This window comes from Panthera pardus, unplaced genomic scaffold (genome assembly GCF_024362965.1).
Source record: "Panthera pardus isolate Hobbes unplaced genomic scaffold, ASM2436296v1 HiC_scaffold_3, whole genome shotgun sequence".
NCBI lineage: Eukaryota > Metazoa > Chordata > Mammalia > Carnivora > Felidae > Panthera > Panthera pardus.
Window position 1 is genome coordinate 60,823,857 of NW_026526876.1, and position 15,517 is coordinate 60,839,373.

The 15,517-nt window shown below is 41.0% G+C and overlaps 1 protein-coding gene across 1 annotated transcript in view; it reads right to left on the reverse strand.

Moving 5' to 3' along the window:
* Positions 1-15,324, reverse strand: part of MYO1D (myosin ID) — a 265,335-nt gene extending 250,011 nt beyond the window's left edge. Inside the window, exons 1-7 of the mRNA XM_053892918.1 lie at positions 15,090-15,324; positions 13,034-13,127; positions 10,981-11,146; positions 9,490-9,543; positions 7,926-8,021; positions 3,782-3,898; positions 1,886-2,089 (exon numbers count right to left, since the gene is read on the reverse strand). Of these exons, the coding sequence (XP_053748893.1) occupies positions 1,886-2,089; positions 3,782-3,898; positions 7,926-8,021; positions 9,490-9,543; positions 10,981-11,146; positions 13,034-13,127; positions 15,090-15,129 (771 nt within the window). The 5' untranslated portion in view covers positions 15,130-15,324. The remainder of the gene's footprint in view (positions 1-1,885; positions 2,090-3,781; positions 3,899-7,925; positions 8,022-9,489; positions 9,544-10,980; positions 11,147-13,033; positions 13,128-15,089) is intronic.
* Between the last annotated feature and the right edge of the window lie 193 nt (positions 15,325-15,517).

The following is a 15,517-nucleotide window of genomic DNA, read 5'->3' on the forward strand; positions in this document are numbered from 1 at the left end:
CAGTATTAACATAATAATAGCGATATGTAATAGTAATATTCCCCCAACGCAGATCTCTCCTCCAAGCGCCAGATTCCTGTGCTTGCCAGCCTACCTGACAACATGCCTAGAGGTCTCGTGGCCGTCACAGACACACGTACCGCTAGGCTCCTGATCTTCCCATCTCCGACAACTGTTCATACTCTACTTCTAACCAAGAACAAATGACACCAGAAATTTAGGAATTTAGTCATTCATCCATTCAACAGATATTTGCTGAGTACTTACTATATGCAGGTTGTTGGAGACACAGTACTAAACAAACATAAACACAGTCTCAGTCTCCAAGGAGCATAGGGAGTAGAATGAAGGAAAGAATTTCCCTCTCTCTCTCTCTCTCTCTCTCAAGGTGAGTTGCGTGGGATCTGAGGATAATTTAACCTGTTTGGAGTTCAGAGGCCAGGGAAAGCTTCTCTGAGAAAGTGGGCTGAGACCAGAAGGATGAGTAAGAGTTGGCCGGGAAAGAGGGGGAGAGAAAAGCAATCCAAGCAGAGGCAACAGCATGTGCCGAGGCCCTACAGCTGGAAGGAGAAAGGGATAACGACAAGCTGCAATTCCTGAGCACTGGAATGAAGAAAGGAGGCTGGAGTGTGGTGTGGAAGGAAGCAGGAGACGTAGGCTGAAGCCAGACTACATTAGGAATAACCCTTGATTTTATCATTCCCCAGACAAACAGGGGCTATGGATCTCACATCCCAAATATGGTCTGTCTCAAATCATCCTCTTTTCCCCATTTCTACACTACGTGCCATGGTCTCTCTCCTGGATGCTGAACTATCTCTAACGGTCTCCTCACTGCCACCCCCAGCCCCCATAAGATTCGCCATGCTCAAGCCAGAGGCATCGTTTTAAACATGCAGACTTGCTGTCACTGCCTCTGCTTAGAATCTCCCACTCTCCACTGCACTCGGATAAATCCAAATTCCTCTTGAGACTAAAAACCAAGCCTGAGACTTCTATGGGTAAAAACAGAATATGCGGCAACCTAACCAACCAGCAAAAAGACCAAGAAAACAAGGAAATGTAAACTTGGGGACACAAAACATGTGCCATGCAGATAACAGATACAGAGTTAAAGTTACAAGCTCTTACAAACTGGCAATAAAATGAGAGCGGCCTTGAAGAAAAATGTACAAACGACATTACCAGGAAATTCTCAGAGTGGATTTAAATACCTTACAAAAAAATATGGCAAGACGCTCAAATACACTAGCAATGAAAATTAAAGTTAATAATCAAGTATTACCGTCCACCCATAAACTCAGTAAATTTAAAGTTTAAAATCAGTGTGTCCCGAGCTCTGGTGAGCTCCTTCCTGGGAGTCTGTCCAACGGAAATAAAAGTGCTGGTGTGGAGGGATACACACACACGGATCTGGCAGCATTATCTGTCGTGGCAGAAAAAGGAAACAAGGTGAATGACTTAGGAGGAGGATGGCTAATAAATCATGGTGCCATCACCACACAGACACATTAAAGACAAGGGATGAGAACTCCATCGGGGAACCTGAGGTGGTCTTCATCAAACACTGGCGGAGCAAAGCAAAATGCAGGACGAGGAGAGGGCCCATCGTTAGCTTCCCAGTCAGTGAGCTTCACTTTCCTCAGAATGTGTCCTGAGAATGACGCTCGCAGTCAGGGGGTTTTATGGAGACTGTGATGGCCCCAAACATCATGGTTTCTCAAAGCCTTAACCCACTTTCTAGGAACGTCTGGATACATCCTCACAGAAGTAGCGAGAGGGGTGGGTAGACAGGAGACCAAGAAGGTAACAAAGAAGCCACTGCTGCAGCCTTGGTAAAGGTCTGTCGACACCAGGCCCGCGAGAGTGTCAGTTAAAATCCCACCTTGGCAAAGGCGTCCCTTCCATAGCTAGCTTCTTGCTCCGTGTGCTGCTTGTCGATGATGTCGCGACCTGTGGCCACCGTCCGGTAGAGAAGGGCTTTCTCAACCATGTCCGTCTTGGTGGAGAGCAATTCTGCTATGATAGAGACAACCTTGCCATTGTCAATGAGAGGCGTGTCACCGTCCACCACGAATTTTAAATTTCCCTAAAGCAGGGTGAAGAAAAACAAGACACACCATTTCCAGCCAGATTCTGAAACATTACATCCGGGACATATTTGCCAACTTAAGATAAAATTCAACGTGACCTTGTTTGTAGCACAGATTTCCTACACACATCACGTTTATATAAAAATCTAGTGCACTGTCCATCTCTCTTCTCCAGACACCCACCTATCTTTTCATCTGCAGTGTTTGTTTCTGATGGACAGAGGTTTTACATTTTTATGTAGTCACATCTATGAATCTCTTGCTTTACGGTTTCCCTTACTCTGTGTCATACTTAGACCATTCCCACTCCAAAGATTTTATGTATATTTAATATTTTCTTCTAATACACCGTTTTCCCCCTTACGGTTAAGCTTCTAACTCACTTAGCATTTATGTCGCTGTGTAGTGCAAAGAATCTTAACGTTATTTTTTCAGAAGGTTAGTTAGTTGCTCCAATATTATTTATTGAACGGTCAAACTTTTTCTCCTGATTTAAAATGTCACCTGTAGTATATATTAAATTCCCCCCCCCCTTCCAGGTTTGTGAGTCCGTCTATATTTTATTTATTCAATAAGCAATAAATATTTACTAACCACCTACCAACTGTCCGGCACATGAACCAATCTGTTGATTAATCTGATGATATATTTGTGCAACAAGTTGTAAAGCACTGTCACTTTTACTATCGTTTTAAATCTGGTAGAATTCGTCATGTCCCCTCTCCCCTCCCCCCTTCCCTACTACTCTTCTTTAGTACATTTATTTGATCTTCTTACATGTTCATTGTTCCGGGTAAATTCTAGAGTCGTTGTGTCAACTTAAAAATGAAATTCCTGTTTGGCTTCTGAAGGATAATGTTGCACCTTATTTATAAACTGACTGAAAGAATGGGACGATTAATAACGTTAAAGTCTTCCTAGTTAGGGACATTTCTTTAAGAGAACAGTTATATTACCCTACAATACTTTTTATATAGGTCCCGCACATTTCACTAGAAGTTAAATCTTGCCATGTTAAAGTAAAAGGTGACTTTTATTCCAGATTTGAACTCATGTTGTCCCTCATTTTTTCTCAGGTTCCACGTTCATTATGTTTTCAACATCTATAATTACACAAATGGTAACAAAAGACATCTGACAAGCAGACCCCCGTGTCCTCTGAGTTTGCCGTGGTATCGGAGAAAATGACTGACCCGTGAGCTGGCCAACCTGGTCTGCAGTGTCGGCCACCGTGACCTGGCTATGCCTTTGACCCAGTCATGCGACCCTGTTAGGGCTCACTTCCCGACATGAAAAGTGAGATGGTCAAAATTCCAGTGCTGATAATTGATGATTCTACGTCTCAAGTGCTTTTAGAAATTTATTCTGTTCAGAAGTGTTTAGCTTATACCACTGGTAGTCACGTGGTTACTGAATACGTGAATCCTCGGAATTAAACGCTTGAAAATCTGATGTACCAGTAAGACAACTAACTACAGCTAAGTTTTAAAACCTATAGTGCTTAGAAAATCCTTCATAATGTGATAAAATGATGGAGAGAACCACAGATACAGCAATTTCTTCAAAACGGAGAGAAATTTTCTTCATGTAAATTACTTTTGAAAGCTACAGGGGAAATGCAAAGTCTCCTGAAAAAGCCTCCTGTCTCCACAGGGAAGCAACATATTCTGAAAGGCATCCCTACTCACCAGGTGAAGAATAGCAGCCAAAATTTTATACACCGTTTGAATCTCCTCAGGTTTGAAGCCAATTACTTTCATGGCTTCAGCTACTACTTTGAATTCTGCAGCATCGTTGATGGAAGACTGCGAATGAAAACGGAGAACTTAAGTCACCAACATTTCAGACCAACATGAACATCTACCAATTACGAGACTACATTCAAGTTTAGCCAAGGTCTTGAGGCTGTTGTAGCAATTCACCAAGTACCTCAAGAAAATGAAAATTATTTCAGGGACAGAAACATCACTCAGCACATGCAATGTCCATCTGTGTGCGAGATGGCCACCATCAGGCAAAATAAGCATCACATACTTGTCTGGAACCTTCAGTGAGGGAGCAAGTCCTGAGGTGCCTCACAGAAGCTGACTGCCACTCGGTCACAAGTGAAGAAAACATGAGACGTGGAATCACAAATGGAAATACCAGCTGTGGGAGCCTCTGAGACACACATCTGGCTGTTGTTGCCGGTGGCTTTTTCCCCCTAGAATTAGCCTTTTTGTACAGGCTGGGAATAACACTCTGTCTCCTGAACAGTCAGGCTTTTTATTTCACAGGTGGGGAAAAGCAGGCCCCCCCAAAGCAAACCGGCCTGCCTCAATCGTTCAGCCGGCTATTGAATATTCTGGGATCACAACCACTTTTTCACAAGCATGCAGTGCATCAGATCTACCTGATTTGGGGGTTGCTATAGACTGGATGTTTGTATCCCTCCAAACTTCCTATGCTGAAATCCTGACCCCCCCGCCCTCCCAAAGGTGATGGAATTAGGAAGTAGGACCTTTGGGAGGTAATTAGGTAACAAGGGTGAAGCCCTCAAGAAGTGGGATCGGTGCCATTACAAGAGGCCTCAGAGATTCCTCATCCCTTCCACCCTGTGAGGACACAGAGAAGGCTCCATCTATAAACCAGGAAGGAGGCCCTCACCAAATCCGCAGGTGCCTTTATCTTGGACTTCCCAGCCTCTAGAACAGTGAGAAATAAAGTTGTATAAAAGCCACCCAATTTTTGGCACTTTTGTTGTAGCAGCCCAATCAGAGTAAGACAGGGGTTCAAAGACAAATCACCAGCCTCGAGGAGCTGCAGCCATCAGGCTGGAAATACAAACACGTCTACAGAAATTCACAGTGAAGTGATGGTCAGCTGTCCACCTCCAAAGTCTTCCCAAAGCAGCAGCTCCAGAGGGCCTGAGCCCGACTGGTCCTCTCCTGGGTGAATTTCTCCTCTGGCTGGGACATCAAGGAGCTGGCCTAATGCTCATCTCGTGAGGAGGGACACGGGAAGGGGTCTCTGAGTACATGTTCCTCTAGTACCCAGGATGCAGCCAGGCAAGTTCCTCCACCTCCTGGTTCTCTGACCTTGGGCAAGATACTCAACTTCATCTAGTCTCAATTTCCTCATGGGTGAAATGGGCATAATAACGCGTTTCTCACAGGGTTGCCGTGAGAACCGAATGAGAATTACGTGAGATGCCTCCTTAGTTGCTAGCACATAAAAAGCCCTTGACAAGTATCAGATATTAGTATTATTAGAAGCTGCAACTGTGCTGGAATTGCATAGAAACTAGGGGGAAAAAATGTCCTACTTGGGGAAGTGTGGGCTGCTAGAACCCTGGTCTGTTCACCTCTCTCCAAGTGCACGTGTCCTTCAGGACTGGTGCTCCCCCAGCCTCCAGGGGTAAATCTTCACTGGTGTAAACTAATCACAGTGATCCTATTCCTCTGACCAGGTGACTGCTCAGCCATGGGCCTGTGATGCTATTCTGGTCAGTAAGAAAGACATGAGGTTTCCCTAGCTAAAACGGGACATAAGCCAGGAACGCTTCCTCTGCCTGTGACTCCTGGAACTGCTGCTGCCACTTTGGGACCGTGAGGAAGATCAGCCTAAGCACACAAACCAAATCCAGTGAAGTGGGGGAGTTTTAAGGTGAAGAAACAAACAACCAAAACAAACAAACCAACTCCGGAACTGTCACATCTCAGGGTTTCTTGTTATGTGAGATAATGAAGTTCCTTATTGTTTTTGGAGACTTTTAATTGAGTTTTATCTTCCCTTTAACCCAAAGTATCTTCAATATACATGATTCCTATATTTTAGGGTAGTTAAGTAAAATTGTGACACAGAGTATAATACTTTATAGTTACTAAAATCATGCTATTAACTTATATTTGTTAATGGGAAGATAGTAATGATTATGATTTAATAAAAGCAAGCTTATTTAATCAGAGTTTATTGCATGATTCCATTCATAAATATATATACACAGGGGTGCCCGGGTGGCTGGGTCAGTGAAGCATGTGACTCTTGTTCTCAGGGTGATGATTTCAAGCCCATGTTGGATGTAAGGATTACTTAAAAATAAAATCTTTAGAAAAAGAAGAGAAAATAAAGGAAAAGAATATACATAAACCATTATCAATAACTATCTCTGGATGGTAAGCTTTAGTTATTATTTAGTTTAGTTATTATTTATTTTTATTTTCTGCCGGTGCTTCGTGTTTTAGGTTTGACTATGATCACACATTATGTTTTTGTTTCTGTTAGGATGAAAAAGGAAGGCAGAGAAAAGAGGAGTGGGAAACTCTTGGAAAAGGGAACCCAAGCTACATTTAGCTTAGAGCAAAGGCTTTCTGTGGGGGTGCCACATGACCGGGTCCAAAGTAATTTGGTCAATAAGACAATTTGATTAAAGAGGAACATTTCTGGTCACTGGCTTTTTCCTTTTTTTAATGTTTATTTATTTTGAGAAAGAAAGAGCACAAGTGGGGGAGGGGCAGAGAGAGAATCCCAAGCAGGCTCTGAGCTGTCAGCACAGAGCCCCATACGGGGCTCAAACTCAGGAACCACGAGACCATGACCTGAGCTGAAACCAAGAGTTGGACGTGTAATCGACTGAAACCCCAGGAGCCCCTCTGGTCATGGGCTTTTTAAGTGCCGGTTTCATAATCCCCTTCTGGTCTTTGAGGGCCGCTCACCTACTCTCAGAAAGCTCAAAGCTCGAATGTTGCCCTCTATTGTCTTGTTTTCAATTAACTTTCACCCAAACATCCTGCTCTGAGATGACTGTAAAAGCAAACAAAACAAAACAACTAGGCAACTTGAATGTCAAACAATGGAAAATTAATCGTGAAAGCCTAAATATCATTTCTTTCCATGCATGGCAATAAAAATATGGCTAAATCAGCAATGCAGGTATAATTTGCTTCAGATGAATAATAATAAGAAAAAAAAAAAAAAAAACCAAACACCTCCCACACCTTGGATCCTTTACTTTCATAAATTCTTTTATTTTTCCTCTGACTACAAAAGCAATGTATTTTTTATTATAGAAGAAATTTAAGATATGAAAGAGTACAAGAACATGTACCTGTAACCTCATCCAACCTGAATCAGTAATTAAAACCTTGGTCTATTTCCCTCCATAGCTTACTTTATGTATTTATACACCTTTCCCCTAACAAAACAGGATAATATTGTAATTACCATTTTATAACCCACCGTCAACAAACCACTATGTTATTAGGATTAGTTGTAAAGTGACCAGCAGGAAACTAATTAGAAATAAAAAAGGAGAAAAGCATCTGATATGTGAGTGCAAAGGACCCGCATGCAAATGAAGAGGAAAAAAGTGGAAAATTTTGGAGGCTGAATAGAAACGTTCCAGGGCTCACAAAACTATGTATACGTTAAAGTCAATACTTGAAATAATAGTGAATGGAGATCTTTGATTCTCATTTTCAACCAAAGTGCTTTTAACGTTCCTTCTGTCTTCCCAACTCGCCTGTGGCCAAATCATACGGTATCTTCTTTTGAGGTGGATTTCCTTGTCCTATCAATCTTTTTATAGTGTCAAAAGGAATAGGGTTAAAAGTTCAAAGAAAATACAAGATCACAAGACAGAAACTTCTTTCCCATCAGATGGTGATGAAATACAGAAATGGTTGTTGAGTGAAGTTGCTGACCAACAATGTAGTGAATCTCTGTCCGCGAGAATTTAAAAACCAGAAGAAGAAAAGAGTCACTCATTTGCTTAAAGGCATCAGGCTGGACTAGACTTTTACTTAATGTCCCCTCTGATTCTTTGATTCTACAACTCAGAGAAGAAGCCCTTACCTTTAACTGAGCTCCTACGCGGATATAGTTGTAAGATGACAGGGATTTCTGGAGATGTAGAGAGCGTAGTATCTGATCTGAACCTCCTTGGAGTAGCTGAAAAAATATTTAATTAGAAATAAATTGGTAAGATACATACACAACCAATTACAGCAAACATTCTGACAATGGTAATCTTGTTTTTGCTATGGTCATTTGTCAAACAGGTGCCTGTGGGTTGTGATGGACACTTGCTAAACAGCCTCATTATCTAGACAGGATCGGGTTGCGTTTCAGAATTCAGAAAAAGTCAATATTGCCACAGAAGTAAGAGGCATCAGCAGAGAGTCACATGCTGAACCACACTGGAAACACACAGCCTCTCCTCATCAATCTCTGTATCCAAGGCAGGAGCACCACCGGATAAATAACCATGGCTGCAGTGTTGAACAAAGACCAATTTTAACACTTTCATCCAGTGGGAAAAATACTGGGGAGAAGTTATGGGTTCTAGAAATAAAAAGAACTTTTCTACATTTGTTAGAAAAATAGTTGAATGAAAACATGGTGAATCGTCAACAAAAACACAAGCACAATACGGGTAGCTTTTCTATATAGAACATGCCTTTGGAAGGCAGCATGTTTAAACTCTCTACACTACACTGTATGCTTTGTTTTACTTAAAAGGTATAATTATCAGATTTTGAAAAGTGATCTTTTAAACTAAATACACCAGAATTTGTACATACGAACGAGCACCCTTAAAGCAGTTCCCTAGAAGAAACTGAACTCCGCTGAATTGTATTCAACTTCAACTGTCACCACTCAATTACCTGCAGAGACAGTTTCCACAGGGAAATCAATCTTACTGATTTATAGTTTCTCTTTGTACAAATCCCAAACAGCACTGCTTCATTGGATCACCCACTTTATTTATTAGCACTGGTTTATATTACTTTTGGCTTTAAAAATTGTAATAATGTATCATACTTGTTCTCTGAACATGAAGACTTGCTAACAGAAAGGCTATTTTAAAAGATCTTGCCTTAAACCCTAAAAGCATTCTCAAAAGACGTATTAGATTTATTTCCTAAGCAACCACAGCTTTGATGGGATAAAGAAGACAATCCTCCCTTGTGTTCATAATCATTTTAAATAATCATCTTGCTTTATAGCCTCCATGAGCAAAATAAAACTGAAGTTGTATTGCTATCCGTGGGGCTCCCAAATATGGGAACAACAGCTTCTATCAAAAATAAAACACAATTAATTTAACATATTCGGAACTTACCACTTCAAAAGCCTTTATAGATATTAAACTATTCTCTACATTGCAAAGAAATGTGATGCTCAACCAAGGTAGTCAGTCATGTGACTAGTTCTTTATAACAATCACGCTCATCACATCTCAGAAGCAGCATATGCGTTGGGGGGGGGGGTGGGGTGCACGTGTGCACATGTGTAATGTGTTGTGGGCCAACGGAGGCAATGGAGGCCCAGGACAGGGCAGAGCCCGGATATAGAATATTCATCCTTGGTACAACTGGGCAAATGATCGATTACCTGCACAACAGCAAATACTAACCTGATAGAAAGAATGAAAGCTTCTTTCTCCTGGCTGTTGCACAATCACTCGAGACTAAAAAACACCACATGAAATTGTTAATCTGAGAACGCACCTCAAGAACAAAAAGCCACAATTCTCAGGAAATCGTATACCAACAGTGCATTTAAATGTCCTAACAGACCCCATGGATTACCCACCTAAAACTAGGCCTCCTCTGTGCAATTTTTAATATTCTTTTTACTGCTTAAAACAGAGTTCCCTAAACTTTCTGAAAATGAAACTTTTTTTTTTTTTAACCTGGAGCCTAAAGATGGAATTTTTGGGGGAAGGAGGATTGGAAGTGGGAAAACAGGAAGGAATGTTTAGGGAGTAATATTCACAACACTGCCTTCCCCCAGGGTCTGGCAGGCATTTCAGAGCAATGCCTTATATCCTGTAGGAAAATCAGTTGAGCAAGATCAGTCTGTAAAGGCCCCTGCCTTAGATCGCTCCCAAAAGGCTGCTCTGAGAGGGCTCAAAATGTATGTTCATTCAAAGGGGTCCTTTTGATTGACTAGGTACATAAAGTAGTGAAGCCCTAAAACATTTTGGAAAAAGACTGATAATACCTGGGATTTCCAGTCCTTTTGTAACTGACACTGACAAAAACACTTATTTCCTTACCAGTCTGACTTCAACTTAACAAAAAAAAATAGATTATACTGGGGCACCTAGGTGGCTCAGTTGGCTGAATGTCTGACTCTTGATTTTGGCTCAGGTTGTGATCTCATACTCGTGGAACTGAGTCTCAGGTCGGGCTTCATGCTGAGTGTGGAGCCTGCTTGGGATTCTCTCTCTTCCTCTCTCTTTGCCAACCCCCCCCCCCCATGCTGTATCTTTCAAAATAAATAAATAAACTTAAAAATTTGATTATACTGCATTACACTGCCATAAAGGATGCTACGAATAGAAACCAGAAGAAAATGAGATTCAAATTAATATAGATGGGAATATCAAATCAATATGTTGTATACCTTAAACACACACAATGTGAAAGGTCAATTATATCTCAGTTATAAAAGATTGTTGTACGGGCATGATTCTGTGAGAAGAGTGTAATTTCAGAAACTGGACCCACTAAGCTGTCCTGTGGTACACTAAGGAAAACAATAAGATGACACATGGGAGATGGTTGTGTCACCAGAGTGGAAATGATTAGTCCTGGCTTGGTCTTTGGCCAGACCTCACCCGGAGGGTGGCACATACTCGAATGCCACTCCCGCCCCCACCACAAACGCCCCTAAATCCTTATCTACAAAGCTCGAGCCTTTCCCAACCTGATATCCTAAGAACTAATAAGAACACAAAAGGAGAATATCTTGTCATGAAAGCTGACTGAGAAGCACGAAGGGAGGCAGAGTAGGATTAAAAGCTACTTTGAAGTCATTCTAGAAATTCTATAAGCACTATTAGGTTTAAACAAAATTCAGCACCCGAAAACATTACCCTCAGACGTTAAACACATTTTACCTTCTCCAATAAGTAGTTATTGATATGTCCACCAATAGGATCCCCCTTGAAATCAAAGTTGATATCCATGTATTTTCCAAACCTGCTTGAGTTGTCGTTACGGTTGGTTTTGGCATTTCCAAAAGCTTCCAAGACGCAGTTGGACTTGAGCAACATATTCTTCACTCTTGAACACAGATAAATGAGAGTCCTTATAGAGAGTTTTCCAGGCCGAGCCTTTTAGAAAACTAGATTTTGTTAAAGCACATCCAAAGGTTCATACGAAGATGCTGACAGCAGCGTTATTAGCGACAGTAAAACAAACCGGTCAACCCTAACTGCCCACCAACAGGGTTGGGTAAAAGTAACTGTTTTCGTACTACAGTGTGAACTGATGGAGACAGATGTCCACAGAACATGTTAATGAAGGAGAAATTAAGTTGCAAAATAATATGTGTGGCAGGGACTGTGCGTGTGTATGCGTGAGTGTATGTGTATATGCACATACGTTAGTCGATGCTTAAAGGCTGGAGGGAAGAGTACACTTCACTATAGTTTCCTAGGTTGACAGGGGAGGAGTTTACAGAGTGGGATTTCAGGGACCTTCCACCGGGGACAAAAGACTATAATTTTTAGTTTAAGTGAACATGTTTTATTTGTATAAAGAAAAATCTTTAAAAAAAGATATGTTCTCAAGAGAAAGAATGGGTGACACAGAAAATGATACAATTTTTAAAAGTACTTGTTTGTAAAGCCTAAAACACTGAAATTTATTGCATTTAGTTATACATTATAAAGACAGTCTTTATTAGTTTAGAAATCGCTCATTTTGTTTGAATGAAATCTCTCCATTGTATCAGTTACTTAATTCATTCTTTATTCAATGAATGCTAACTTTCTAGGGAGCAGTGTCTCCCAGTGGATACTTTTTAACTTCATGCTAGACCTTAAGTCTTTGTTTTTATTTCACTGACAGAATTCCTCTTGTACCGGCACACAAGCATGCCTGCTATAGAAATAACTGTGGCCGCTGAAATAACCGAATGCAGCCAACCCACTACCGCCTTAAGTGACCCCACAACCTCCTCTCTCTCTCTCTATACACACACACACACACACACACACACACACACACACACACACACCCCACAACACACAGAAGTATACGTTTAAAATGTGGGGAGGGGCGATTCCACGCTTATGGTAAACAAAGGCAACTATCTTTGTGTTTGTTAGAGGCAGAGGATCCAAAGCAGGCTCTGCTGACCGTACAGAGCCCAATGTGGGGTTTGAACTCACAAATGTTGAGATCATGACCAACTGAGCTACCCAGGAGCCCCAAGGCAATTATCTTTAAAACTCTGGTGAGATATGCTCATGAAAGACTAGTAAATCTACAAATGCCTTACTCTACTATACCAACTGAGTTTAAAAACAAAATGAAGTTAGTTCTCAGCCAGTCATTCTCCTGAGCTGCCACGGAAATTAAGATAACTTACATTCTTATCCTTGTTATAGGAGATTGCAAAGTCCGAATGATAAGTGGGATGTGTCACAATTAAGAAAAATGTCTCCTTGGGGCGCTTGGGTGGCTCAGTGGGTTAAATGTCCAACTTCAGCTCAGGCCATGATCTCACGGTTCGTGAGTTCGAACCCACAGTTCGTGGGTTCATGGACTCTATGCTGACAGCATGGAGCCTGACCGGAATTCTCTCTCTCCCTCTCTCTCTGCCCTTTCCCCATTTGCACTCTTTCTCAAAAATAAACATAAAAAAAAAAAAAAAAGAAAAGAAAAGAAAAGAAAAATGGGGCGCCTGGGTGGCTCAGTCAGTTAGGCATCCAACTTTAGCTCAGGTCATGATCTCAGGGTTTACAAGTTCGAGCCCTGCATCAGGGTCTCTGACAGCTCAGAGCCTGGAGCCTGCTTCGGATTCTGTGTCTCCCTCTCTCTCTGCCCCTCCTCCACTCGTGCTCTGTCTCTGTCTCTCTCAAAAATACATAAATGTTTAAAAAAAAGAAAGAAAGAAAATGAAGCTCCGATCAGCATGTCTCCCCATTTTTATTCCGCCCTTACCTTTCAACCTCTGCTCTCTGACTGGGGTTGGTGATGGCCGCGATGTACTGCATAATGTACTTACTGGCTTCAGTCTTACCAGCTCCACTCTCCCCTGGGGGAAAAATTGTGCAAGGCTTAACACTGTAACTTAAACCAAGAGGAAGCTAGTTTTTACTAGAATAATTGCAAATTCTGATGTTAGTTACTTAAAATTCTTTACGTTTCATTGTTTGCTTTTATGAGTTATTTCCTCCTATCTTGATATGGTATGGGTTCTAACAGATCTGAAAATGTTGGAAAAAAAAGTAAAACTACTATAGAAGTAAAATAACAAGTAGATTACAAATTAAGATTTAGCACAAAAATATCAAGAGATAAACTGTGGTAAACAAATTCCTTAGACCAAAGTCTTTGTACTCGGCTGTGACTCTTGAGTATAGCAGAAAAGCAACAAGCTAGTGCCTCAAACAGTGGCCATGGCTAAATTCATAAAACCTTATTCTCTATAGCACATTTCTTTTAATCTTCATGAGGATGAAATAATTCCTCCAGAAAATTAAAGTTAGAGTAATTTTGGTGAAAACAAAGCAAAACAAAACAGCAGGCTCCAGACACGGTGTCACAGAGAGAGCATGACAGCTGGTGTAACGTGGGAAGAAGGGATCAATTTAGAATGAGCTACCCAACTGTTAAATGTACATGCCTCCTGACTCAAGAATTCCACCTGTAGAAATTTATACTACAGAAATACTAAAAATATGAATATAATCAAATAATAATAATAATAATAATAATCTTCAAAGGTTTAAGGAGTATTTCTGCAGACTATACTATGTGTCACAGCTGAAGTCTGAAAATAAAATGCCTGTCAGTAGAGGACCAGGCAAATAAATGATTCAACTATTCAATGGAATCCTGCACAACTGTTGAGAACCCCCTGCTTCCGTAGAGGTATGCTAAGGAAAAGTGCCCACTCTGTGTTGTTAAATGGAAAAACACATGTAATAGCGTTTATAACGTAATTCTGTAATATGTTTATAATACAATTTCATATGCATGTGTGACTCTATGTATAATACACAGAAAAAATGTATAAAAGGACCAACACTAAATTCACAGCTGTTATTGCTGAAGTTTTGGGGGTAACAGGTTATTCAGAGGGAAGGGGCTTTTGCTCTTAAACACTTACATGATTGTTTGCTCCCTTCTTTCTTTTATAATCAGGGAATATTGCTTTCATCATTTGATATAACATAGTCCTAGGATATAATTCTCCAACATTAAGTTACATAACTCCTCTGACCCTTAATATTCTCATCTATGAAGTAGAAACACAACTGTCCTGCCACCCAACAGTTTTGATAACCAAAATGGAATAAAGATCAAAAAAGTAGTTTTAAAAGTATAAAGCCCCTAATGCAGATGTGAGGTATTATTAGCACCAAAATAAATTCCCACAGTTTGGGAGAGGCCATCCTGGGTCAGCGGGCAGACACTTTCCCTGTCCTCAATTCACTACACAAGATTCCTCGAAGAGCTCAGCTTTACTCAGAGGGGTTAGCTCCAGCTCTCGGGCACACAGAGTCTATCACCTGTCTCTCTGCTCTTCAGGCTTTAGAGCTCCAGCCTCTGGATCTGAGAGCCCATCCCTGGTCCCCATGCCTGTATGGTCCCTTTCACCAATCCGACTTTGAGTTCATTCTTCATTTTTGGTAACTCAGGATTTCATTTTCTTGGTTTCATTCTGCTATTATTTAAAATGACTTTTTGTTAACATTTTATCCAGTACTTTTATGTCTTTGAGGTGAGAGGAAGAATCTTGCATGTTGGCTCAGTCTACAAAATTGACCAGAAGCCCATCCACACGTAACGTGTATTTGCAAATGAACCGAGACTACACTTTGGTCAGAAAGGATTTCTTGGTTAATGCTCACTGTACTTTTTTTTTTTCCTCCGGTAAAATTGCTTACCTTTCTAACTTCAAAAAAGATCTATTCAACAGTTTGGATCCTTGAGTACCTACTAAGTTAAATGGATTTTGACCCTGAAAGTACAGGGGATCCCCTCTGAATACCTGATATCACAATACAAGTGTCTTTTGAGCGCCTCTTCATAGCTTTGTAAGCAGCATCAGCAATTGCAAAAAGATGAGGCGGTCTCTCGTACAGCTCACGTCCTTTATATTGCTCAATCGTGTCTCTCCCATAGATGTTCAGCAACTTGTAAGGATTCACAGAAACAACGACTTCTCCAATGAATGTGTAGATACGCCCTTTTTCAAATCTGCACAGGACCGAAAGAGATGGAAAAAGGAACAGCTATGGTTACAAAGAAACACTGTCTTTCCGAAGAGCCTCATTTCCAAGAAAATCCAAATATCCCGGGAACGGTTTCTGAACTGACATTTCGTTAATTCCGAATTTAATTTTAGAGACAATGCTTAGGTTGTGCCCTTTCAGATGTTGCTGGCAGAAAAGACCAGTAGGAGTTAAAAGCCAGGAA